Source organism: Podarcis liolepis (genome assembly GCF_965112155.1).
Source record: "Podarcis liolepis genome assembly, chromosome: 15".
NCBI lineage: Eukaryota > Metazoa > Chordata > Lepidosauria > Squamata > Lacertidae > Podarcis > Podarcis liolepis.
In genome coordinates, this window is record NC_139566.1 from 22,686,031 (window position 1) to 22,712,814 (window position 26,784).

The window sequence follows — 26,784 nt, forward strand, 5'->3', positions numbered from 1 at the left end:
TTAAAAAAGCTCAACAACTTCAATCCTTAGGTTAACAACTTTGGTCGGCCCTTCACTTCATCAAATCTGGCCCTCTTTGAAAAAAGTTTGGACACCAATAATCCAGAGATTGGGAGGGTGCGCATGGCTCTTGCTGGCCTGGAATTCTTCGCAGCACCACTTTAGCCTTTCCAACTTCAAAACATTCTCCTAGGAAACCAGGACTGAAGTCAGTTCCCCAGTCAGTGTCAGGCTGCCGAGGAACCAACCCCCGCGGCTGGTTGTCACGAATGGACAAGGAAAAGTTGTTACCAACTGCTTTTTATTCAATATTCACAGAGGCTTGGGAATGCAGCCTCTTGGAATAATGGTGTTGCCCTGAGTGAGTCTCCACCCCCTCCCTTTCTCCTCTTCATGTGTCATCACTATGCTTGCTGAAAAGTGCCCTCTGCTTCTGAGCCGTCTACTCTCCTACTTTTAATGTCCGCTGGGTTCAGGGAGATGTGAGGTCTGGAGTGTTTTCTAAAGACACTTAACTCCATCAGCTGTCCCCCCCCCCCCCTCTGGTGCTGCTTCTTCCTACTCTCCTATTATTTCCCAGCTTTTCCTCTCATCTGCCTCTGAGCTGTGATCTCCCTCAAACCAGTTGTGATTCTAAATCGTCCTCTTCTTCTCTGGAAGGGTCAGGCTGGGGAGGCGGTCTCCACCCTTCCTCCCTGACAGTCAGGGTTGTATTGATGGGACGATGAAACAATACTACAAGATCTCAGCTCATGGAAACAAAAAACTCTGATCCCGAGAATCTTAAAATTGCACAGCCAACTTCCTCTAGATTGGTGCACCTGTTTCTGCCAGCATAACCTGAGATGACACTGGCCTTAAGGTGTGTGAGTGATGGAAACAGGTAAAGTGTGTGCAAAAGAGGGAAGCAAGAGTGTGTGGGAGAGAGAAGTGTTGTGTGCATGTGTGTGTGATAGAGGGGATTTAACTGTTTACACCTAAGTGGTGATTTCAAATGATTCCTGCCTTGTTTCCTCTGGGAAAATATCAAAGACCTTGAAGCAGAACATGGGATGTCAAGTTAGTGTTGATATTTATTAAGACCAAAAATAAAATCAATCATAACAATAACTTTTGATCATACAAGGCAAGACCGAATTCCCTTCATATAGCTGACCAATACACTCATATACCCTGATCCACAGGGACAGAATTTATGCTACCAACAGATGGATTCATATCCTTTTTGGCTCAAGTATAAGGGAAAAAGGAGGAAAGACGTCCCTTGCAACTCCTAAGCATTGAAGGCAAATTGCTTTTTCGGGTTTTCCTTTGCGTCTTTCATGCTTGTAATTAGAATATAAAGCCCACATTGGCTCAAGCAGGGGGTGGGCAAGCTTTGTTTAAATAGACACCCCTCCCCCCCTTTCTAAACCACCAACTGGAGACTAGTGCAAAAGACAGAGACTGGGGAAAAATAAATTTGAGCCCTGGAAGTTTTTTGAGAGCATCCACACAGAACTGAGCTTACAGTCCTTCCACACAAAAACTCAACTCCTGGTTGCTCCAAGCTTTCTTCAATTGAGCAATATATTTAGGGGAGGAATGAGTTGTTTGGTTGTTGCTATGGTTAAACAACTGGAGAGGTGGAGATCCCTCAGTAGTTCCAGATCCACTTTCTTCTCCTCATCCTTGAGCTGGAACAAGTAAGCTCTACGTCAGCATTTTCTGCTCCCATGCTGCACTGTGCGCTGAAAAGCATGCCCCCCCCCCGATGCCCGTGCACAGAAAATACCAACTCTATGCTTTATACATAGGGAGGTCTCTGTACCCATAGACTGCATTCACACAACGGGGGATTCTATTTTTCTGGCATTCCCCTAAATGTTAATTACTGCATTAATGTTCAGCTTCCACGGGACCTAAAAACCACGTCCAGGGATATAGTGGAAGGCTGCATTCACATGAGTTTATACCCTAACATTCCCATAATTGATAATTTCCATGTTATATCTTGAGCTTTCACGTGGCCTAGAAGCCACGTCCTAGAATATATAGCACAAGTTTCCATGTTACTTGCTTCCAGGGGAGAAAAAAGAAACTATCTGCAGATTAACATGGAAACGAGCTCCAAACTTGTGCTATATTCCACTATAAAGGTTTTGACCTTTGAAAGCCCCATGCAGCCTAGAATCCACGTACCTAAGAGACCGCCTCTCCTGGTATGCACCGCGGAGGGCCTTAAGGTCCACAAATGACAACATTTTGGAGGTCCCAAGTCGCTTAGATTGGTCTCAACTAGGGCCAGGGCCTTTTCAGTACTGGCCCCGACTTGGTGAAACGCTCTGTCACAAGAGACTAGGGCCCTGTGAGACTGGACATCTTTCTGCAGGGCCTGCAAGACAGAGCTGTTCCGCCTGGCCTTTGGTTTGGACTCAATCTGGCCGTTATGGTCTTGATTTATTGGCTACTTTAAAACGAGGCTGTATTTTAAATTGCATTTTAACCTGTATATTAAATTGGGTTCTCCCCCCCCCCTTATTATGTTTTTACTGTGATTTTATTGGTGTTAGCCGCCCTGAGCCTGGCTTTGGCCAGGGAGGGCAGGGTATAAATAAAATGATTTATTTATTCATTCATTCTGGAAGCTCAAATAGAATGTGGAAATTAACAGCAGAACCAAAACTGCAATGTGAATGCAACCAGTTGGAAACAGACAAGAGGCAGATTATCTATCAGACTTAGGATGCCCGTTAATCGCCTACAGATATTTGGGTTGCAGGGGGACTTTGTGGCTACTCGATGACGATAGAAAAGGCACTTTGCACATGCTCGGCAGAATTTGCTTCAATTCTGCAACAAGGTTGAGGCACATGTGCCTCTCTGGAAGTCGCTGGGAGCGCCAGCCAGCATGGACAATGGGCAGGGTTGACAGGGAGCTGCAAATCAACAAGATCTTGGAGGATCCCTGCCCTGCAATGAAGTCCAAGGATTTGATAGAGGAAGCAGAGTCAACAGTAGCAAAACAAACCATTAGAAAACGCTTCCTGTCATGCCAAGGGGTTGCTTTTAAGGCAGGCAGCCAAGTACCTCGCTTTCACACATGCACCTAAACGCAGGAGAGAAATAGCAATACGACGAAGGGCAGGATCTCATCATTACAACGGCCTATGCAGCCAAGATCTACAGCAAGAAGCGAGCAGCTCTTTCCGTACAAAGGGCTGTATTCCCTCCTGGGCGATCTTCCGGGGGCCAGATGCCAGCGTTGGGCAGGGACAGAGGCAAGAGTGAGCAGGGCACAGAGTATAGATTTTGCCCCTGGACAGTGGGCTGGTTTCTACATGCACTCAGATATACCCCTCTGTATCCAGGCAAACAAAAAAGGGGTATTATCAGACACTAAGGGCACATTCTGGCCAGCCAAAAACACAAAAGGAGGGCTGGTGAGGGGTGTGTCCTGGGGACAGCTTGGGGGACATAGAGGCCCAGGGGCTACATTCAGGGCCCCCGTGGTGGCTTGAGGTTCTCCACCCTGACTTTCAACCATGTGTATGTATACACAACGATCAGAGAGAAATGGTAATATGAAAATTGGGAGAGAGATGCTTAACCCAAGAAGAGCATCCATATAAATAGGTAACGGACTATATAAATAGGAAATGGCTTAGATTTTGCCCAGGTCTTCCCAGAACGATCCTGGGAATCCGAGCCTCTTGTGCGTGTGCCAGGGATCACAGGCTTTGTACTGTACCATTGGTCCATCTAGCTCATACTGTCTATGCTGACTGGAAGCAACTATTCATGGGTTTAGATGGAGGCTTTTCCTAGTCTTGCTTGGGAGATGCCAGGAAGTGAACCTGAGGCCTTCTGCACACAAAGCACATGCTTCATCTGTGTCCCCTTCCTGTTGGTTTACATAGGAACACAGGAAATGGCATTACAGTCACACCATTGCTCCATGTAGCTCAGTATTGTCTGCACTGATTGGCAGCGGCTCCCTAGGGCTTCAGCCTCTTTTCTGCCAGCCCTACCTGGAGAGACCACTGGGGATTGAAGCTGGGTCCTTCTACATGCCAAGCATCTGCTTTACCACTAAGCTACAACACTTCCCTGCTATGTCCATCTCTGCATGGGAGATTTCGGCGTTGTCTGGGAAAGCCATGCTGGTTGGAGTGAGTTAAGTGTGCAGACCTCAGGCACCCACACCTTTGGTATACGACCCGCAAAGGGAGGAAAATCCCCAGGAGTCAGGACTGCGCATCTTCCCTCTACAAAGCTCTTTGAGCTCAAGACTCACATCTGAGCATAACAACATCAGCAGCTGCAACCAGCGAGAACAGCTCTGTAGGAGATCAAGATTCCCTCCCTATTATCTTGCCCACACACTCAAGTCCTGGGCTGCGGTGTATCTTGTGCTAAAACTACCTAAATATTCTGTAGCACGGAGAACAGAATCTTGCAACCAGCACTGGTTATGATACAAGCTGTTTCACGTTAATCCACGCGGCTGATCTTGCAATTTTGAGTAATTTTTGAAAGTTCTTATAGAAATAGCAAGGAATTATGCATGGCGTAATTAATGGAGGGGTAGGAGATGGAAGAATGCCCCCTTTTACTTTTTGAGAAATCCCCTTAACTCTTTATTTTTAGGTTGTTCTAGGGGGAAGTGCGATTTGGCTAAAACTGGGGGGGGGGGAGTACAGTTCAGCAGGTGAGGCTTGTGGATTTCACACACCATTCCCTCTTCTCCCCTCACCCCCAATAATTCACTTTACTCCCGAGCACCAGCAATCTTAATTCAGCCACCATCTGGCTTAATGAGCTGGAAGCAGACATTTGGCTGGACTCTTTCAAGGCTTATTGTTGCGTCCATAAGGACTAGAAACTTTGAAAAGCAAACAAGCAAACTAACAGAAAGTTGGGATTTGCAGGCAGCCAAATCCAGCGTTCCCCCCTCCCGGTGTCTCTGTGGAATTGAATAACCTCGATTGTATCCATTCATTATCAAGCACCTTTGCCCTTTCGGGAACAGAAAGCAACACGCTTATCCACAAAGCCCCACAGCACCAGCTGGGGTCTTGTCGAGCACGATGGGAAAAGTTTGAGACACACGCACACAGAGCCCGTGAGGCATCAGCCCCAACGGACCTGGATGGGCGAGAATTTCCAGAGGTCAGGATGGCCCATATGTATCAGATTGCGATAGGGAGAGGTGGTCCATTGGAAAGGAGGTAGGTTGTCCCAGGTTGGCCCGCTGGTGGCAATGAAACTGTAGTTCTTGGCCATCTCAAAGGAAGTGACCTGGCAAAAGGAAGAAGGTGAGGTAGAGTCACGGACGCAATGAACTGTGCTGGCGTTTCCCAAAATTGCTGCCTCCAACCACTTGAAAACCAAATATGGCAGGATGGTTCCTCAGATGAAGGAGCAGGATTCTGTCTACATTTCAATACAATCTGACGCCATCTTGATTCATGCTTTATTCTTATTGTGTACATGAGCAGACATTATTTTTTCCTTGCTGTTACATTTGCAATGGAAATATCTATCAAAGAATAGCTGTTTAAAACTGGCTCTCCTGCAATTATCTTGGGGTGCCCCCAAACCATTTGGCCCTAATTATCACACTTTAACCTCAGTTGTCTTAGTAACCAAGCTGTCAGTGAGGGCTGTTGACATTCCTTTCCCATCTGTGTCCCTGGAACATCTCAAGGAGATGCTCGGTTTTGCCCTGGTGCTAACTCGAAACATAGACATAGCAAAATATCCCGAAGGACCAGTTGTGGCAATTTCAGGGTCAGATAGGGAAGGAATGCAGCGTAGGAGTCATAAAAATGCAGGCACACAAAATCAAGCCTAATATATTCTATCTGAGGGCCCTTCTGACAGTTCCCTCATTGTGAGAAGCTAAGTTACAGGGAACCAGGCAGAGGGCCTTCTCGGAAGTGGCACCCATCCTGTGGAACGCCCTCCCATCAGATGGCAAGGAAATAAAGAACTACACAACTTTTAGAAGACATCTGAAGGCAGCCCTGTATTGGGAAGTTTTTAATGTTTGATGTTTTATTATGTTTATATATGTGTTGGAAGCCGCCCGGGGTATAAATAATTAAAATATTGTTTGTTTGTTTGTTTATCAGTCAATATCATCATCATCATCAAGGTTAAATTACCAGCTGGTACGCAGGCTGTGACCCTACCTGCCCACAGACTGTCTCGTCAGAGTGGTTATCTCCCGCTTGGACTACTGCAATGTGGTTATCTCCTGCTTGGACTACTGCAATGCACTCTATGTGGGGCTAACTTTGAAGGTGACCCAGAAACTGCAACTAATCCAGAATGCGGCAGCTAGACTGGTGACTGAGAGTGGCCAACAAGACCATATAACACCGGTCCTGAAAGACCTACATTAGCTCCCAGTACGTTTCCGAGCACATTTCTAAGTGTTGGTGCTGACCTTTAAAGCCCTGAACGGCCTCGGCCCAGTATACCTGAAGGAGTGTCTCCACCCCCATCGTTTTGCCCGGACACTGAGGTCCAGCTCCGAGGGCCTTCTGGCAGTTCCCTCACTGTGAGGTTATAGGGAACCAGGCAGAGGGCCTTCTTGGCAGTGGCGCCCGCCCTGTGGATGTCAAGGAAATAAACAACTACCTGACTTTTAGAAGACATCTGAAGGCAGCCCTGTTTAGGGAAGGTTTTTAATGTTTGATGTTTTATCGTATTTTTAATATTCTGTTGTGGGCCGCCCAGAGTGGCTGGGGAAACCCAGCCAGATGGGTGGGGTATAAATAATACAGTGGTACCTCGGGTTAAGTACTTAATTCGTTCCGGAGGTCTGTACTTAACCTGAAACTGTTCTTAACCTGAAGCACCACTTTAGCTAATGGGGCCTCCTGCTGCCGCAGCACCGCCAGAGACCGATTTCTGTTCTTATCCTGAAGCAAAGTTCTTAACCTGAAGCACTATTTCTGGGTTAGCGGAGTATGTAACCTGAAGCGTATGTAACCTGAAGCGTATGTACCCGAGATGCCACTGTACAGTTCTTTGTTATTCTTATTCTTATTAATAATATTGTTTGTCAATCCATCAATATCATCATCATCAAGGTGAAGTGTAATTAATATTGAAACATGATTAAAATCAAAAATTTCTAGGCCAACTGTGAGAAGAGGATGCTTGACTAGATGGAACTATCGGCCTGATCCAACAGGCTCTTTTGATATTATGATATTCATAACCCCATACCTTCATATCAGTGCCTCCGTGTGGCCTCTGACGCAGGGCCCCAAAGGGGTAGGTGCCATTAGCAGGGTTCAGATCTGAGCGGGCGGCAATGGCGTTTTCGCCATTCTGTGGCGGATCACAGCCTTGGCACCGGGACAGTGGGTCCTTCGGGAAGTTGTTGTACCTGCACGGAGAGCACAGGGAGGATGTGAATGGGGACAGGGCAGTCAGGGCTTCAAGCGATGGCATAGTGGGAGATGCAGAAATGCAAGGGCTCACTGTGATGGTCCTCTTAGCTACTCACCCAAAAAGTTGGCCACTATGTTGGTCCATAGACACACATAGAGCTCCAAAGGAGATGGAGCAGGGGGAATTATACCAAATTCATTAGGATCAACTATGGCCTGGATGGTTTTGGAAGACACTCAACTTGCAAAACGGTGAGTTTGGACAAAAGGTCTTCGGCCCACTGAAACACAACCTTTCGCTTTTAATTGGAAACGCAAGCCATCTTTTAAAGAAGGGTGACCATCTATATACCACTAAGCATGAAGCGGGAACCCTGTGCAAGAAAAGGAAAGAAGTACCCAGCCTCTGCTTGACTGTATTGCTCGTTCTCCTTATCATCTCCTCCAGCTGACAGAGCAAGGAGGAGTCATCAATTATCCTGGCGTTCCAGCAAAAAAAAATAACAGGACTGCTCCTGCTCTGAACATTTCCTGGAGCTGCGCTCTCCCACATTCTTGCTCTGCCACTGGATGAGCTTCTGGGTGAAACCCCTCGTCTTTGTGGGGGGAAAACACTTGTGTGGACTGGGAAGAGCAAACTAAGGAGCTGCTACAGCAGAGAGACCTGGCGTGAATCCGTATATGGACTAGTATAAAATTGGGAGAGCATTAACTTTTCGGCATCTGAGCCAAAGGAAGTAGGGGTGGGTGGACTGGTCAATTTCCATTCCTGTGTCAGTTTCACATGCACTCCATCACAGGCCCCTCCGCTCCCATTTTTCCCAATTTAAAAAGACAGAAAAATGCATGCGGAATTTGAATTTGAATATACTGTATGAACTTTGCCCCAAAGGCAAAGGGCTGTAGTTCAGTGATAGAGCACCTGCTTTGCATGCAAAAGGTCCTGAGTTCAATCCCTGGTATTGCTGGCTATATAGCTGGGAATATCCTTTGTCCAAAACCCTGGAGAGCAGACCAAAATCTAGCAGAGAATACTGAGCTAGATAGAGCAATGGTCTGACTCATACAGTGGTACCTCGGGTTAAGAACTTTGCTTCAGGATGAGAACAGAAATCGTGCTCCGGCGGCGCAGCGGCAGCAGGAGGCCCCATTAGCTAAAGTGGTGCTTCAGGTTAAGAACAGTTTCAGGTTAAGAACAGACCTCCAGAACGAATTAAGTACTTAACCCGAGGTACCACTGTATAAGGCAGTTTCCTGTGGCTCCTAAAGCATTCATTTTGAATGCATTTTAAATATACATTTCCACATGTTTTCAATGCCTTTCGCCTCTTCCAAAATATACATTTGTCTGCTTTTTCCTGATAAATGGACTTAAAAAAACAACAACCTGAAACTGCACTGCAGTCACTCGGATTGGGGCTTTTAGTGTGGCTGCCCCTGTTCTGTGGAGTAATATTCCTGTCATAATACCACCCCACAATCTGCACTTTAGGGAAATAGTTGGTTTTTTCTTCTTCTTCTTCTGACAGGCTTTCCCAGCTGGATAAATGGGCCTTTACCATGAAGGTTCAATTGTTATGGTTTTAGTCGTTTTAAATGTATTTGTTATTTTCATGTGTTTTGTTTTCAATTACTTTATATGAAAATCGTGTTGAGATGGTGGTATAGAAGGTGATTAACAAATTTAAGTGTAACAGCAACAGCAACAGCAACAATAACAACAGCAATAACAGTAGCAATGGAAATAATAATGGTATAATAATAATAATAATAATAATAATAATAATAATAATAATAATAATAGAAGGATTTGGGCAATCCAACCAATGGCTGTGATTCGATCTGCAAATAAGCCTGGGACTGACAAATTAAATGGATTCACTATTCACTTTACAGTGCAGAGTCAGCACAGATCTTCTCCATCCCAACCAGGGACAGTGTTTCACACGAGCCGGTGAACACCCAATCCAATTTCTAAGTCAACGTTTTCTCCAGTTCATGCCTTGCTCCAAAAAACGTGCTGTCCAGCTTGCAACCCAATCCCATTTCAACAGGAAGGAGACAGCAGTGTAGTATCCATTATTTGTTCATGCAACTCCCAGCCTGCAGGGGGCAGCACGGGCTGACGTCTTACCTCATGAGCTGGATCATTGAGCCTACGTCCCGGACCAGCGTCTGGTTGCGCCGGAATATCTGGGCTCGGGGGTTCTTCTCATAGGTGAACCAGTCGCCATATTTCTGAACCAGCTGAGGAATGCCGCTGGTATTGAAGATTTCTTTAAAATACCTGGGTGTGGAGAAAAAGCCATTGAGCAATGTTAGGGGGCTGGAGGGGAGCCTATTCTTTATTTGTTGCATTTACAGCCTATCTTTCATCTAAGGAGTTCAAGGTGGCACACACAGTTCTCCTCCTCCCCATTTAATCCTCACAACAACCCTGCGAGGTAGGTTAGGCTGAGAGAGGAAGCAACTGGCCCCAGGTCACTCAGTGAGCTTCACAGCCGAGTGGGGATCTGAATTCAGGTTTCTCCAACTCCTAGTTTGGCACTAAAACACATTGGCTGGTGTGGGACTAGATCACGGCTCAATCCAGAGGTTGTCGCTTAGCTCCTGAAGGAAGGTTTCTCAGCGGCAGGACAAACTGCAAGGCAAAGCTTTCAGCCAGCATATACCGTATTTTTCGCTCTATAAGACGCACCAGACCACAAGACGCACCTAGTTTTTGGAGGAGGAAAACAAGAAAAAAAATATTCTGAATCTCAGAAGCCAGAACAGCTAGAGGGATCACTGCGCAGTGAAAGCAGCAATCCCTCTTGCCGTTCTGGCTTCTATAATAGCTGCGCAGCCTGCATTCACTCCATAAGACGCACACACATTTCCCCTTACTTTTTAGGAGGGAAAAAGTGAGTCATAGAGCAAAAAACATGGTAACCCCTTGCTCGTGGGATTTGTACTGGCTGTCAATCAGATACCGGGCCAAGTTAAAGGGACTGGCACGAATGTAAAAGCCCCCATACAGTTTAGGACCAGTTTACCTGAGAAACTGCCTTATGCCTTACACACCCAGTAGATTGCTGTGGTCTGTGGGAGAGTCTCTGTTGCAATTTCGAAAGATCTCAGAAGCCCACTCTGCAGTAACTTAAAACGGCTCAGGACCGCCTCTTTCCATATGAACCTACCTGGACCCTGAGATCATCTTCTGAGGCCCTCCTTTGTGTGCCTCCTCCTCAAGAAGGGTGGCAACACGAGAAGGGGCCTTTTCTGCAGTGGCTCCCCGTCTGTGGAATGCTCTCCCCAGGGAAGTTCGCCTGGCGTCTTCATTATACATCCTTAGGCGCCTGGCAAAAACTTTCCTGTTTAGCCTCAACCATGCTAAATCTAAGATTCTGATTTTCGCCAGAAGTCGGAGATTATACGAATGGAAGCTTGGTGGAGCAAAAATAGAGCAAGTCCTAAAATTTCAATACTTAGGAGTTATTTTTCAATACAATTTGGGGTGGAAAGCACAAATTCAACACCTACTTAACAAGGCCAAAACTCTGTCATATGCGCTCCTCCGATTTTTCTTTTCGGATGGAGCTTTGCATGTTCCCTCGGCCCTAAAGGTGTTCAAGGCAAAAGTGGTTCCCGTGCTAGCTTATGCTGCCCCGCTCTGGGCCGTGATGACAGATCTTGCTCCTCTTGAGACTCTGCAAAACCAATTCCTACGTCGGCTCCTAATGCTCCCCCTGTGCGTAAGCAACGCAGCCATGCGACTAGAATTGAAGATCGCATCCTTAGAAACTTGCCTGTGGAAGCAAGTCTTCAATTATTGGTTATCATTGTGGCATAGATTACCAGACCATTATCTTGTCCAATGCTTATGGCGAGATGAATTCTCCAGCCTTTGGACTAGTAGAATTCATGCCAAACTCTTGAGCTATGGAATCTCTCCCTTAGATTCCCTAAAACTAGATCAAATCACTGCTCAAAGACTGATCCGCCAAAGACTGGATGACATCGATTTACAGCGAAATTATTCGCTGGGGGGAGGTGTTTGTTCGCCCCAGAACATTGGTATCACTTTAACTTACTGCGTTCCATCATACCTCTCCTCCCTTTCGACTGTTGCCCATAGGCTGGCCTTCACCAAAGCGAGGTTTAACGTTTTTCCCTCCAATGTCCTGAGACATAGATTCTCAAAGGGCCAAGCCTCCGCCATGTGTGTATGTGATAAGGAGACGCCGGAGTCGCTTCAGCACATTATGTTTACTTGCCCCTTGTTTAATGTGCCACGGGCAAATTTGTTGGGATCAATCATACAGAAGCTAGAGGGTACCCCACCAAAATTCCACCTTGCCCAAATCCTGCAGGATAAGGATATCCATACGACCCTGAGAGTGGCTAGGTTTCTGGTCGCTGTCCTTACCCAAAAGCGCTGCCAAGGTGCACTACAAGCTAATTAAGGCGCAGTATGTCATTCCATCTTACAGTATTTTATTGTTATAGTGATGTTTTAGCGGCTGTTTTTTCCCACGTGCACAAGCTGTTATTTATGTCTTGTATTTTATCTGTATGGGCCTATGGCCGTAATAAATATCTATTCTATTCCTGTTTAGCCAGGCCTTTGGCTGATTGACATCCAATGCCCTTTTAAAATGTGTTGTGGAAGTGGGGATTACTAGGTTGTTTTGTTTTTATTATGTATTCTGTGTTTTTTATATTGTGATTTTTGTTGTGAACCTCCCTGAGATCTACAGGTATATTTAATAAATTAACAACAACAACAACAACAACAACAACAACAACAACAACAACAATATAAATAAATAAACAAATCAGAGTAGGGCATTTAGTGTGGCTGCCCCTGCCTTGTGGAATAAGCCAGGCACCTACTATCTGCACTGTCTTGAAACAACTGAAGACGTTTTTTTCCAACAGGCTTTCTCAGCTTGCTGGATGTGTCTTTTCCATGAGTGCCTGCTTATTAGGGTTTTAGTCTTGTTTTAAAGGCATTTGTCGTTTTCGACACAGATGCCTTTTGCCTCCCAAGGGAGCAAGACAGAGATCAGAAAGTGGAAGGAGCCAGGATAGCGAGAGGCAAAGAGAAACATGGTTTTGCATGTATGTATGGTGGTTTTTTATGCACTGTAGCGTGCAGTTGTTTTTACCAATTGTAGTTTAGCAATTATTTATTGCTAAGAGTTAATTTCTGCTTAATTATGATCTGCTGATATTTTGAGAGTTAATTTTATTGTGTGCTATTATATTCTAACAGATTATTGAATATTACTTCATTTGACAGAAGTCGATCCATTTTAAAGTTATGTTTCATTACGACTTTTTGTATTGGATCGGATTATGACAGGGTGTGCATTCTTTGTTGTATATTTTGCTGCTATAAACCGTGTGGTGTGTAGCAACAGAGAAAGGCAGTATACTAATTAAAAGTGAAATGAAAATGAAATAAAATCCTTACGGCACATTGTAGCTCGCCCAGTAGCCTTCTTGGTAGAGTAGTTCAGTCTTGTCATCAAAAACCACCATCCCCCTGGAGAGACCAAAATATTCTTATTTTGAGGTCAGGGGGAAAGTCAGGCACTCAAGTCTCAGTGCTGGGAATATCCAGCAAAGCTCTCATCTCCTCCCAGGTGCCGTGGGAAGCTGCCTTATACCAAATCAAATCACTGGTCCATCCAGTTCAGTATTGCCTGCAATGACAGGCAGCTGCCCTCCAGGATTTCAGGCAGGGGGTCTCGCCTATCTGGAGACCCCCCTGGGGATTGACCTAAGGCTGTCTGAGTGCAAAGCAAGTGCTGGAACCGTTGAGCTACTGCCGAATTAAATAGTTGAATTAAATAGTAAACTGTCTAATAATAGTGAATCAAACAACTGCCCTATCTAGTTCAGTATTGTCTGCCCTGAGGGACGCGGTCTAAACCACTGAGCCTCTTGGGCCTGCCAATCAGAAGGTCAGCGGTTCGAATCCCTGCAATGGGGTGAGCTCCCGTCGCTCTGTCCCAGCTCCTGCCAACCTAGCAGTTCGAAAGCACACCAGTGCAAGTAGATAAATAGGTACTGCTCCGGCGGGAAGGTAAACAGCGTTTATGTCCGCTCTGGCTTCCATCACGGTGTTCCATTGCCCCAGAAGTGGTTTAGTCATGCTGGCCACATGACTAGGAAAGCTGTCTGTGGACAAACACTGGCTCCCTCGGCCTGAAAGTAAGATGAGCGCCTCAACTCCATAGTCGTCTTTGACTGGACTTAACCATCCAGGAGTCCTTTACCTTTACCTATTTGCCCTGACTGGCAACAGCTCTCCAGGGCTTCAGCCAGGGTTTTTCCCCCTAGCCATACCTGGAATTCAACTAGGGGGCAAAGCAGATGTTCGCCCACTGAGCTATACTAAGTCAGACCACTGATTCATCTAGTTCAGTATTGTCTATTGACAGGAAAGGTTTCAGGCAGCAGGTCTGGAGGTCCTGGGAATTGAAACCTTCTGCATTCAAAGCAGAGGCTCTGCCACTGAGCTATGGTTTTTCTCCTCCGCTTTGTGACGAAGTGTGGGCTATAAAACCAAAGCAAGACTAATAATGATAATAATAATAATAATAATAATAATAATAATAATAATAATAATATAGTTTCATGGTTCACAGCTACTTGCACTAATCCTAGTTCAGTAAGCCAGGATGCTGGGCTCAGTGTTACATGTGAATCTGGCCGCTATGAAGCAGGTAGAGATGAGGCCGAAGCTGGGCATCCCTGCTTGTCCAACAAGGTAGTTTGGAGCACTTACGGGATCTGCTCCAGCACCGTGAGGACGCCCTTCTGGAGGATGGACTTCCCTGGGACGAAAGATTTGTAATCCACGATCATCCATTGGTTATTGTACCTGTGCAAAGAAGCAGAACAGGTGAGTGCCAACATGCACAGTGCTTTTTGAATTAAGAGTGGTGTGAAAGTTGCCTAGAAAGTTGCCTGAATCAAACTGCTCCTTCTCAGCCTAATCCACACCTTCTATCTGCAAACAGGGATAACAGCACTAGTCCACCTTGCAGGATTGTTGTAAAGATTTTAAAGATGAAACACGTGTGAGCAAGATTTGTCCATCTTACTTCATTTCCCGTAGTCTAACTGGATCTCAGACAGCAACAAGCTACGCCCACCAGCTTCTTCTCTCCTTTTCTTATAATTTTTAAATTAATTTTCATTTACCATCCAATAGCCTCATTACAACAATTCCAAATTATAATACAATTACTAATACCCATCATTCAAATACCGAATTATATAATTTAGATGCCCCCCCCACACATGCTAGAATTGATGGTTTCATGTTTTTATTTATTCTGCATTCCAAAATCTTATTATTTTCAATTACATTCTGGTAAAAATAATGATCCCTTACGCAACAATTGCAATATTAATACAGTGGTACCTCTGGATGCGAACGGGATCCATTGCGCAGCCCCATTCGCATCCTGAGCAGAACGCAACCCACGTCTGTGTGTGTGTGGGTCGCGATTCACCGCTTCTCCACATGCACGTGATGTCATTTTGAGCATCTGCACATGCGCGAGCGGCGAAACCCGGAAGTAACACGTTCCATTACTTCCAGGTAGCTGCGGAGCGTAACCTGGAAACGCTCAACCTGAAGCGACTTTTACCCGAGGTATGACTGTATCTTCTATTCATGTTGACACATTAAATGATTTCTATAAATACAAGTGAGGTACTCAGACTATATCCTTGTTCTTCCTGTGTGTGGCAATTATTCTGTCTGTGGTGTTTCTTCCTGTAAATGTTATGTCTATCTTTCCCCCAATTGTTGCTGTTCTCCATCACACCTTGGGCGGAGCTGATATCCCATTGTTGTTTCAGAAATATCTCCATTGCTCCTTCCCATGCTTCGTTGTTTCGCAACTTTAACAACGCCAGCTTCTACCTGATCCCGTAAAACTGGAGACGCCATTGGGGATTGAACCCAGAACCTTCTGCATGCAGGACCTGTGCTCTACCTATGGAGCTACGGCTCCTCCACTCACGTGCCACTGTTGAACTTCTGGAAAATGGCCGCCCACTCCATCCCACTTGTTGCCAGCCGGTTGGCGACGATGTTGCGCAACCACTCTAAGACGCTCTCCTCGGGCTGGATGAACGTCCACAGGCTGCTGTTGCTGTTCCCAATGGTGGTTTCCAGAGATACCTGCAGAGGGAAAAGGCCCTGAGCAAGCCTTGCATCTGGGAACCCCAAGATGTCTGATGGGGGGTTCCCAGATGCAAAGTTCAGTGGGAGGACACCTGCTTTGCATGCAGAAGGTGCCAGGTTCAACCCTTACACCAGCCTTTCTCAGCCTCCCCAGATGTTGTTGGACTACAACTCCCATCATCCCTGACCACAGGTCCTGCGAGCTAGGAATGATGGGAGTTGTAGGCCAAGAACAACTTGGGACCCAAGGTTGAGAAAGGCTGCCCTATGGCGTCTCCAAATAAGGCCAAGATAAGACCCTGTCCGAAACCCTGGACAGCCACTGCCAGTCAACGTGTTGACAATACTGAGCCAAATGGACCGATGGGTCTGACCCCATACAATACACTTTCCTGTGTTCCTATGAGATTATCTGCAGGACCTCAGTGATTTCCAAAGCGGAGAAAAAAAGCAATTTGCTTGATGTTTTCCCAAACAGGAGAAATTTTCAAAGGCCATCAAGGCAGCCTCTGTGTCCTTCAACAGAGCCAATGATAGCTCAGTTGGTTAAAGCATGGTGCTGATAATGCCAGGGTTGCAGGTTCGATCCCTGTATGGGACAGCTGCATATTCCTGCATTGCAGGGGGTTGGACGAAATGTTCCTCAGGGTCCCTTCCAATTCTGCAATTCTATGACTGTCCCAGTAGCACCAATTTGATTCTCGACCCGGGATCTGGAAGTGGGGATTGGGTCCCTGGTTCAATCTCTAGCATTGAAGAAGAAAAAGAGGAGTTTGGATTTGATATCCCACTTTATCACTCCCCGAAGGAGTCTCAAAGCAGCTAACATTCTCCTTTTCCTTCCTCCCCCGCAACAAACACTCTGTGAGGTGAATGTGGCAGAGAGACTTCAGAGAAGTGTGACTAGCCCAAGGTCACCCAGCAGCTGCATGTGGAGGAGTGGGGAAGCGAACACAGTTCCCCAGATTACGAGTCTATCGCTCTTAACCACTACACCACACTGGCTATCTTTGGGCTGGAAAAGACTCCCTGTCTGAAATCCTGGAAAGCTGCTGCCAGTCTGTGTAGACAATACTGAGCTAGATAGACCAAAGGCCTGAATCAATAGATATTTTATATTCCTACTGAATCGTGTTTGGCCTGAGTGCAGGACCTAATAATAGTAATAACAATAATAATATTTATTTGTACCCCACCCTTCCCAGTTCAAAAACCGGGCTCAGGGCGGCTAACAACAAATTTAAAACACTTAATTGTAAAAGCAGCATAAAATACAGTATAAAAACATGAATAACAATAAAATTCAAAGTTCAGAAATCAGTTTAGGGGAAATCCATTAGATAATCACCAGGGCTAGCTGGCTGAATTAATCCTATTTGGGCCAGCGAGGAGGCCAGGGGAGAATTAGCTGTGGAGTCTCAGAGCGGGTAATCTTCATAAAAGGAGAGGGGGAGGGAAGAGAAGGGAAGGGAAATAAAAGATCAGACTGAATTCAAATTAAAGGCCAGGCAGAATAGCTCTGTCTTACAGGCCTGACAGAAGGAGGTTAAATCTTGAAGGCCCTAGTCTCATGGAACAGAGCATTCCACCAGGTCGGAGTGCTGGACCTACTATAACAACTCTTTATCTAGGACGGCAGTGGAAGAGACAGGGGCCACTCACCAAGCCGCTACTCAAGATGTAGAAGTCATCGCCAGAGAAGATGGCGCCCGGGTAGGAGGAGAAAGACTGGACGTACCCGGGGATCAAGCTGTCACCTGGGGAGCCCAATTGCAAGCAGTCGTCAGCGCTTCCATGGCAACAGACACCGCCCCCCTCCCCACTACAGTAAAGACCTTCAATTCTTATAAGAATGAAAGAAAATCATTATAAATTAGTTTGGAGATGGTATTGTAAGAATTCTAAGGTCCCAAATATAAAATAAACGTTCATAAATGTACATGGCAAACACATACATAAGTACATAAATCACGTGTCTGAAATCGTACAGGAGAGCAATCCTGAAGCCATTTTGACTTCCCCAGTGACCTCAAATATTCCCCCTGCAGTACAGGAGGCAAATGGGGAAAACCTCCCAGTTGTCTCTTTGCTCACAAATCCTGTCTTAAGGGTGTATTTGTGTATGAACAGGGTGAGCCTGTGGCCTGGATTCAGGAACTGAGTATTTACCATCACAAAAGAATGGCCAGGCTGCCCAGGTAGAGCAATCAGTGGCCATTATCAGGTATCCTGACAAACAGGATTTTTGTTGGAGACCGCCTCCTTCTGTGATGTATGTATGATGTTTTGGGGGCTGGTCTAGAGCTACAGGGTGGGCAATTTCAAGCCTATATAAGGGCTTGCACACCACTCTTTGGGGTTCCTCTCCTCCCTCCCTGCGTGGGGTGAGTGGGGGACCCTGTTGCAACAGTTTAATAAAGATCAGGCTTATTAGCTGCTTTGATTCTCAATATTCTCTGGTTGGCCTCTTGTTATTTTCTCCTACCGATAGAGAACCTACGTAAGGACTCTATACGGGCTCATGGATACCCCATAAGGGAAAAAGAACAGTTTTTTCTTATAACAGTATTTAACACCAGTCGGATTAAATCAAATAAACAAGGAATATTTGGTGTTATGTTGGAGGGGATGCCAGGAAACCGGGAATGATGTTCACATATGGTGGGGGTGTAAATATGTACAATTTTTCTGGCAAAGGGTGTTAAAGGAGATAACAGAAATCACTGGATTAAAGCTGGACCGAAAGTCCAGAGGTAGCATTATTATCAATTTACAATGGGGTGGGAGGTTTGCAGGCTATGAAGGACTTGCTTACAAATTTATTGACAGCTGCATGAATTACGATAGCTAGGAAGTGATAGGGGCAAGCAGAATATAAAATGAAAGAATGGTATAAAGAGGTGCGGAATATAGCTATTAAATGATAAATTAACATGTGCCATTAAGGTAAGACGGGGAATAGGCAGGAGAAATGATTTTGAGGAGATCTGGAGGGTGTTTGTAGAATTTGTACTGTTAAAACAGAAAAGGGTCAAACCATCACAAGACGTGTTGAAATTTTGGGAGGCTTTATAGTTACAATGGAACGGTCTCGGTGGCGGGGTGCCCATTTTTATTCTTATTTATTTATGATTATTACTTTGTCAAAATAAAGAGAGAGAAAAGACCTTTGAAAAGCCTGCAGTATCATCTCTGAACATTGGCCATGCTGACTGGGGCTGATGAGCACTGTAGTCCAACAACACCTGGAGGTCAAAGGTCCCTTGCTCCACCTCACATCCTTTTCCTGCTACTCACTGTGGGCTGAAGTCCGGAACGGCAAAGTATACTTCTTGAGGATGCGTAGCATGGACTGGTACGTATTCCAGGTGTCGTGGGAGACAAGGAGGTCCTGGTTGCCAGGCAACAGCTTGATGAATGCCGAGCAGGACCCAGAGCCAAGGACCCGGTGGCTTCCAGATTTGTTGAAGGCCGATTCCAGGTCTTCTAAATCGCCCCCCAACTGGAACAAACTAGCAGAGGCGATTCACATGACAATGATTTTAGTTGTTATTAATTTCACAAAATTTACATGCTGTTTGATTGTAAAAAAAAATTAATAACCTCAGTGTTTTACAAAAAGAATTTAAAAAATCATTTTTTTAAAGAATTCAAGATAATTAAAATCAACGACAAGCTAGAAACCAGACTAAATCACGTGTCACGTGCATAGGATGAACTAAACAGGTGCCGAAAATGAACGTGCCTGCCTTATGTCAATATGCAAGGAGTTCCAAAGTATGTTGTTGATTATATATTAGATTTCTTACCTGCCCTTTACCATAAGACCTGAGGGCAGGTTAAATCCTCTTTTAAAGCCATCTAAGTTGGTTGCCACCACTGCCTCTTCCAGTAGGGATTATTATTAAGGTGGGGCATCCCACACTCAAACCGTGTACGGTATTTTTTGCTCTATAAGACTCACCTTTTCCCTCCTAAAAAGTAAGGGGAAATGTGTGTGCGTCTTATGCAGGCTGCACAGCTATCACATAAGCCAGAACAGCAAGAGGGATTGCTGCTTTCACTGTGCAGCGATACCTCTTGCTGTTCTGGCTTCTGAGGTTCAGAATATTTTTTCTTCTTGTTTTCCTCCTCCAAAAACTAGGTGCGTCTTGTGGTCTGGTGCGTCTTATAGAGCGAAAAATACGGTATTGTAAAGCTTAGGCAGGGATCTTGGAAAGGGGAATTCGTTGCTCAACTTTGCTTGTCTCCTGGGAGCTTTACCTGACCTCCACCTCACTCTGCCTCCCAGGAGTTAAAGAAAGCTTTTGCTACACAGCTGCCCAACCCCACTCTGACCTGGCTGTTGATGCAGACTCGAGATTCCTGGAAACCTTTGCATTTGTGGGGGAAGTTGGAGGAGTTCCCCTCGGACTCTGTGGTGTCTGCAGCAAGCTTGCCTGCTTATCTTAGGAGAGATAAGCTATGAGCCCAACAGACAACCCTCAGCTCAAGAGACTGCAGCTCACAAAACTCATCTGGCTCACACCAGGGAGGCAAAACTTTTCTACCTCCACTGCCAGAGCCAGTAAATGTCCCTGAATGCTGGTTGCTGGGAACCACAAGCAAGGAGATGCTGGTGTGTTCATGTCCTGCTTTTGGGCTTTCCCATTGGGGCATCTGTAAAAAACAGGGTGCTGGAGCAGATGGTCCTTTTGGTCCTTATTCTTTTAAGATTAAGGTACAGTATTGGGAGGGGAACATCAGCGCATCAGCCAAGGCATGAAACTCCTGTGTGCTGCAGAGGATCTTGGGAAAAGGGGCTGAAGAGACCTGGATTCTGGAATAGATGGGCCTTTGTTCTCATCCAGCAGGGTACCGTATTTTTCGCTCTATAGGATGCACTTTTCCCCCTCCAAAAATTAAGGGGAAATGTGTGTGCGTCCTATGGAGCGAATGCAGGCTCCTTCACTTCAGCGATAGCAACGCAAAGCCTCCAAAGCGCAGAGGGAGCGCTCCCTCTGCACTCCAGAGGCTTCGCATTGCTTTCGCTGAAGCCTGGAGAGCGAGAGGGGCCAGTGCGCACAGACCCCTCTCGCTCTCCAGGCTTCAGGGATAGCCGCCTGAAGCCTCCGGAGCGCAGCGGGAGCTCCTGCTGCGCTCCGGAGGGTTCGGGTTCCTTTTGCTAAAGAGCAAGACTCTCCTGGCTTCAGCAGAGAGGGCAAACCCTCACCATTATCAACTCCCATCCAGAAACCTATGTCTCCACAGTGGAATGACGTGTGGATTCAGAATTGGCCTCCACAGTCACTTACCGACTCACTGTTAAAACCATGTACATGGAAGACAATCTTACTCGGCTACAATAAGTAAGAAGAGGTTAGATGGGCTACTGACCTATGTTCCTATGTCTTTTTACCTATGCTTGTATTATAATTATTAATAATTACTACAATTAATTTACCAACCCCTTTCTCAACCCATGTCTCAAGTAGATTTACATATCAGATAATTAGAAAGAAGTTAAAAACCTCAAAAGCAGCAAATACATTTAAAAACAAGACTTAAACCCTAATAACTTATGGTAAAGACCCAAACGGTTCCATTCCTTACACTCTAGCTGCTTCTTGTCAGTCCTGTGCAGAATCCGGGCACCCGTGAAATGTCCCCCCTCCTGCATTGTCTCACATGTGCAAAAGAACCACAGACTTACAGAAAGCCAAAGGGTGCAATGGAGAACTTGCCGATCGGGAAGGCCACCCGGCCGTTATAACCATCCTCAAGGCCCTTCAGCTGCAGCAGGGCGAGGCGTACCTGGGCATTTTGATGGAGAACACACAGGAATCACTCACAGAGTCAAAAGTTAAAAGCAGCCCAGAAACAATCTGAGACGTAGTTTGGTCCTCGGATTGGGGGGGGGGGGGAGCTAACAGCAATTACACTGCCATATGGAAGGCAATGAACCCGCCAGCTTGTAGACTGAATATTAATTCATTCAAGCAATTGCACAAGACCAAACAGACCAAAATTAGCAACCATTAATGTTCATGTTATAAGGTGTTATATCCCAGTGTCTTGGGACTTGAAGGAGGGACCCTGCAGCTGGATACCATGTGCTTTTTAGTGGCCAAGCGACTGGTTTTTCCAGCAGTGGAAGGACCAGATGAGTCCTCTCGTAGCTGGTAGGACCCTTTCTTCTCTTGCAGCATACAAAAAAAAGGGACTTTTGCTCAGAGGTGCAAAGAGCACAATCATTCTTTATTCTGGGGTTATTTGTGTGGTATGCATGTCATGTGAGCTCCACTAGAGCCTTCCCAAAGTCACAATTAAAATGCGCGCCTTGTACCCACCAGATGTCAGAGAGAAAAATAACTACCAAACTTTTAGAAAACATCTAAAGGCAGCCCTGTTTAGGGAAGCTTTTAATGTTTAATAGGTTATTGTATTTTAGTGTTTTGTTGGAAGCCACCCAGAGTGGCTGGGGAAACCCAGCCAGATGGGCAGGGTATAAACAAATAAATTATTATTATTATTATTATTATTATTATTATTATTATTATTAAACCTAGTTTTAGTGGGTTGGCAACCCTAATAAGCAGAAGCACTAGGGCCAACTTGCGCATTTGGCAACCTAGTAAGTTACTGTTTGTTAAGAGGCATTTGTGCTTATGATATACAGTAGTCACACACAATGCTTGTAAAAACACAGCACCACATCTCTTTCTATTATATCCTCGTAAAAGTTACGGTAAGTTGCGTTTTTAAATCCGGCTTGTTGTTTAAAAGTTCACTGCACAGTTCCACCCACAAAGTGGGCCTTGAAACCACCACTCAACCCCCTCTCCTCTTTCTGATTCGTGGTTTTCATCACACAGTGCCTGCTTCTGCAAAATGGTATCACAAACAGACACGCTTTTGCTGGCATGTTTTCGTTTCCCTTTATTGTGGTTTAACCAGGGAATGATGGGAATTGAAGCCCAGTGAGGGGAACGGGGTGTGTGTGTGTGTGTGTGTGTGTGGATCTCCTAACAACTCTCAGCACTCTATAACAAACTACAGTTCCCGGGATGCTTTGGGGGAAGCCATGCCTGTTTATAAAGTGGAATGATACCGATTTAAAGGTATGATGCGGGTGGCAGCCCAGCCTCTGAACAGAATGCCGCACCTGGTACCAGTATTCAGAATCGTCCGCTGCCTCCATCAGCTGCATCATCCAGGCGAGGTTGGCTTCGATGTATTTCTTCAGCTTCTGGCAGTAGTTGGTCTGGTACTTGAACGGCCCACAGTAGCCCACCATCGTGTTCATCCAGTGCATGTAGATGAGCTGCAAAGGCACAAACATTTAAGGCGGCTGAGCTAGATCCAGAGCAAAAGGCGGCAGTAGCTCAGCGGTAGGGCATCTGTTTTGCATGCAGAAGGTCCCCAGTTCAATCCCCAGTGGCATCTCCAGGTAGGACAGGAAATGTCTGAAACCCTGGAGAGCTGCTGCCAGTCAGTGTAGACAATACTGAACTGGACAGATGAGTGGTATGACTCAGAGTAAGGTAGCTTCCTATGTTTAATTCACCTTCATGGCCAGGATTGGGACCTATAACTTAAGTTAGGTATGTTAATTTCAATATCCTCCCAAGTAAAACCTTCTATATTCGGTGGGAGTTTAGAAGCCCTTTCTGAATCTTTCAAGTTCATTCAGAACAGGCAGGGGGTAGCTCCTTGCTGCTCCAGGTAACATGTAACAATGGCTTTTGGGTCCGGCACTCTGCCCGTGTTCAGAGACCACCGCATCTGTATTCACCCTCCATAAGTGCCATCATGGAAGGTGAATTTCTAGGTTAATGCTTGCCTCAAATGGTTTTGTCCTGAGAGAGCTGAAGTGATGGGATAAGGGTCTTCAATAAAGCTAGAAAACATGGAGGGTGGAGGCCGTACGCCAACACTTACCTGCTGAGACACAGCTGCTTCCGCCAGCCCTGCAGCGTAGGCCTGAAGGCTGTCATTATACTTCTCATTGGTGGTTAGTTCCAGGGAGGCCCATCTATAAGTGAGACAGAAAGAGAGAGAATAAAAAGTGTTGAGAAGACCAGCGAAGGAATCCATCTGTCAAGTTTCCCCTCCTTGCACTACAGCACCCTTCTGTTTGAGTCCTTAAATGAGCTCCCCTGTCACACTTCAAATCAGCTTCCAGCTTCTAGTCCAGGCTTCCTCAACTTCGGCCCTCCAGATGTTTTGAGACTACAATTCCCTGACCACTGGTCCTGCTAGCTAGGGATCATGGGAGTTGTAGGCCAAAAACATCTGGAGGGCTGAGGTTGAGGAAGCCTGTTCTAGTCTTCAGTATGAAGGCTTCCTACCAACTCCATGACCCGGGGTGGCGTCATCAGCTGTCAAGCTTGCTGAGTGTGGAAAAGTCAAATGCAAACTCAAGACCCATCACGTGAAAGAACTTCAGGCCTGGGGGAGCCAAATCCTGCCCTCCAGGAATCTTTAGAGCCAGTGTGGTGTAGTGGTTAAGAGCGGTAGTCTCGTAATCTGGGGAACCGGGTTCGCTTCCCCGCTCCTCCACATGCAGCTGCTGGGTGACCTTGGGCTGGTCACACTTCTCTGAAGTCTCTCAGCCCCACTCACCTCACAGAGTGTTTGTTGTTGGGGAGGAAGGGAAAGGAGAATGTTAGCCGCTTTGAGACTCCTTCGGGTAGTGATAAAGCGGGATATCAAATCCAAACTCCTCCTCTTCTTCTTCTTCTTCTTATTTAACTGGCCCTTGGGACTGTCCCCAGGTAGTACCCTCTTCACAAACACACCTTCTCTCCTCCCTCCTTCCCCCGGCTGCATCATCGCTCCCCAGATTTGCTTCACAACCTCCTGGAGTGTTTTGTTTTGCCCGCCTGGTATGTGTCCTTGAAATCTGATCATGCCTCTTGCTTGCCTGAATAGAGAGGGTGTGTGTGTGTGCTGTGCCTGCTTTGGCCTCCAGCACACGGGTTACAGATGCTTCAGGTTGCGTTTTTTCGGGTTATGGATGCGCCAAAACCTGGAAGTACCAGAACGGGTACTTCCGGGTTTCGGCGGCTGCGCATGCGCAGGATGCGCTTTGCGCATAAGCAATGAATCGCAACCCGCGCGTGCGCAGACGCGGCAGGTTGCGAACGTGCCTCCCGCACGGATCACGTTCGAAACCCAAGAGTCCACTGTACTGAAATTTAACCGGATGGTTTGGCACTCAATCCATCTTCCCAGGGAACTCTGGGAATTGGTAGTTCTGCGAGGGGAAGGGAGGGAGATGGGGGGGGGTGTGTGTGTGTGTCCTAACAACTCTGAGACCTTAGCAAACAACAGTTTTTAAAAATAGCCAGGGATCTGGTAGAACAGTTCCAACTACATATTAAACAGTTTGGTCTTTTTAAAGGGGAAATAGGATCAACTGAAGAAGGGTGAGATGAATTAAGAAAAAAGAAATGTGGATCTAGCTAATGGAGTCAGTTGTGTTGATAACAGGTTATTTTAAAAAATGAACACTGTAAAGGAAAAATTAGTCCATTGTTATATATTATAGGAGACTGAAGAGTATGTTGAATAGAAGATTCTTAATCCCAGTTGTAACACAACTGGCCCTGTATTGAATTGGTGTGGGTGTTTATAAGTACAGTATGTAGTGTCGAATTTGAGGTAATCAATGTGTGCCAGCATACCCAATAAGAGTTTCTCAGTAGTCCTACTGGGGTCAGCAGACCGCACTCCTCCCTGCTGCGTCGTGCTTTTGAATAAATGCTGCACATAACTTATTTAAGACTCTGGACTTCATGTTAAGTCCCTTCTGAGTCTTGTGACTGTTTACTTTGAAATGTCGCAATCCGACCCTTTCGCGTTAGTGGCGCCTTCCTGCTCCTTCTACCAAACGCGGCCCTGGATTCCTGCCCCCCGAGGGCACAGCTTTTTGCAGCGCAGTGTGGCACGCACGAACTTCAACCCCACTGCCTTCATTTTGCACCTGCTCCGGGTCTGCGCGCTTTTGCAACGCGGCCCCTTTGCGCGTTTACTCGGAAGTAACCCCCTCCAATAAAACAAAAACACCCGGTGTTCATTTGAGCTTGCACCCGGTAGAAACGTGCACGAGAATCGGACGCTTGCAACGCGCGTTTATTCAGAAGCAAACCCTACTGCCTTCCTCTGGGTTTGCACATCACAACACGCGCGCCTTGCAAGGCAGTCCTAGCAGCCTGTTTACTCGCAAGTAAGCCCACCTACGCCCAACAGGGCGTGGTCCCAACAATAAAGGAAACCCGGCTAGGACAGCAGCCTTGACCCAGGGACCGATTTGACCCGCTGCAGCGGGCGGACACCCGTCTACCTGCCTGCCCGCCTACCTACCCGGTCTCCCGGATGCCCTCGGTCAGGTTAGCCCAGGCAACGGCCGCGGGAACCCAGCCAGTCACGGTCTCCAGCTGTCCGGAGACGGGGTCCAGCACCACGGAGCAGCTGCGGGTCGGTTCCGAGCCGGCGGCGGGGAAGAAGGGAGGCGGCCGGGCGGGCTGCTGCGCGATACCGGGCAGGATCAGGGTCAGCAAGAGCGCAAGTCGCGCCATGGCCGGATCGAGGGACGTCCCCACCGGCCCAGGACGGAGGCGCGTCCAAGTCCCACGTGAACCGCTGATGCAGCCGGAGGAGGAGGAGCGCCGAGGAGAGACGGCCCCTCGCTGCGACCGGCGCGCTGTCCCCACGACGGCCCCAGGGGGGAGCCCCAGGCCCGCGATGGCGAAGGATCGGAGTGCGCGTCCCTTCGCCCGGCCGCCTGCCTGCCTCCCGTCCCAAGGTGAGTTGAGTGGAAACTTCGGCACTTGGTGAGCTTAAGGTTGTGGCCGCTGAAGCTGGGCGTCAAGCCCGCGCAGGAAGCTGCCTTCGTTCTGAGTCAGCTTGGTATTGCCCGCACGGACCGGCAGCGGTTAGTCAGGGTTCCACACCCGGGGTGTTTTCCCTAGAGCTTCCTGAAAATTGAACCCGGGGCCCTCTGCGTGCAAAGCAGGTGCTCTAACCAGGGCCGGATTTAGGTTTGATGAAGCCCTAAGCTATTGAAGGTAATGGGGAACTTTATATGTCCAGCTGTCCTTTGTCAACAACAAATTGTCGCCGTTTTTTTGTGTTGAATATATGCTCTATGGTAATTTATGGACCTAATGGGTATCTAAAGCCATTTGCACATAACAAAATATGTACATCATAGGAGCCTAC

The 26,784-nt window shown here is 46.7% G+C and overlaps 1 protein-coding gene across 1 annotated transcript; it reads right to left on the reverse strand.

Moving 5' to 3' along the window:
* Positions 1 to 1,055: 1,055 nt before the first annotated feature.
* PLBD2 (phospholipase B domain containing 2) lies at positions 1,056 to 26,362 on the reverse strand. The gene is made up of 12 exons (XM_083478743.1): positions 25,927 to 26,362; positions 23,500 to 23,593; positions 22,724 to 22,882; positions 21,272 to 21,372; positions 18,877 to 19,091; positions 17,242 to 17,336; positions 15,416 to 15,576; positions 14,167 to 14,262; positions 12,847 to 12,918; positions 9,523 to 9,675; positions 7,222 to 7,384; positions 1,056 to 5,280 (listed from the first exon to the last, which is right to left on the reverse strand). Exons 1-12 carry the CDS (start codon positions 26,139 to 26,141, stop codon positions 5,113 to 5,115), a joined length of 1,692 nt encoding a protein of 563 aa, XP_083334869.1. The 5' UTR covers positions 26,142 to 26,362; the 3' UTR covers positions 1,056 to 5,112.
* Between the last annotated feature and the right edge of the window lie 422 nt (positions 26,363 to 26,784).

Bases quoted from the DNA above. Each gene is read 5' to 3' on its own strand.
- PLBD2 (XM_083478743.1), bottom strand. From the start codon at position 26,141: ATGGCGCGACTTGCGCTCTTGCTGACCCTGATCCTGCCCGGTATCGCG. The intron at 22,883-23,499 runs GTAAGTGTTGGC...GTGCCTTTGCAG, and splicing joins AAGCAGCTGTGTCTCAGCAG to CTCATCTACATGCACTGGAT. The intron at 15,577-17,241 runs GTGAGTGGCCCC...TTCCCTCTGCAG, and splicing joins ACATCTTGAGTAGCGGCTTG to GTATCTCTGGAAACCACCAT.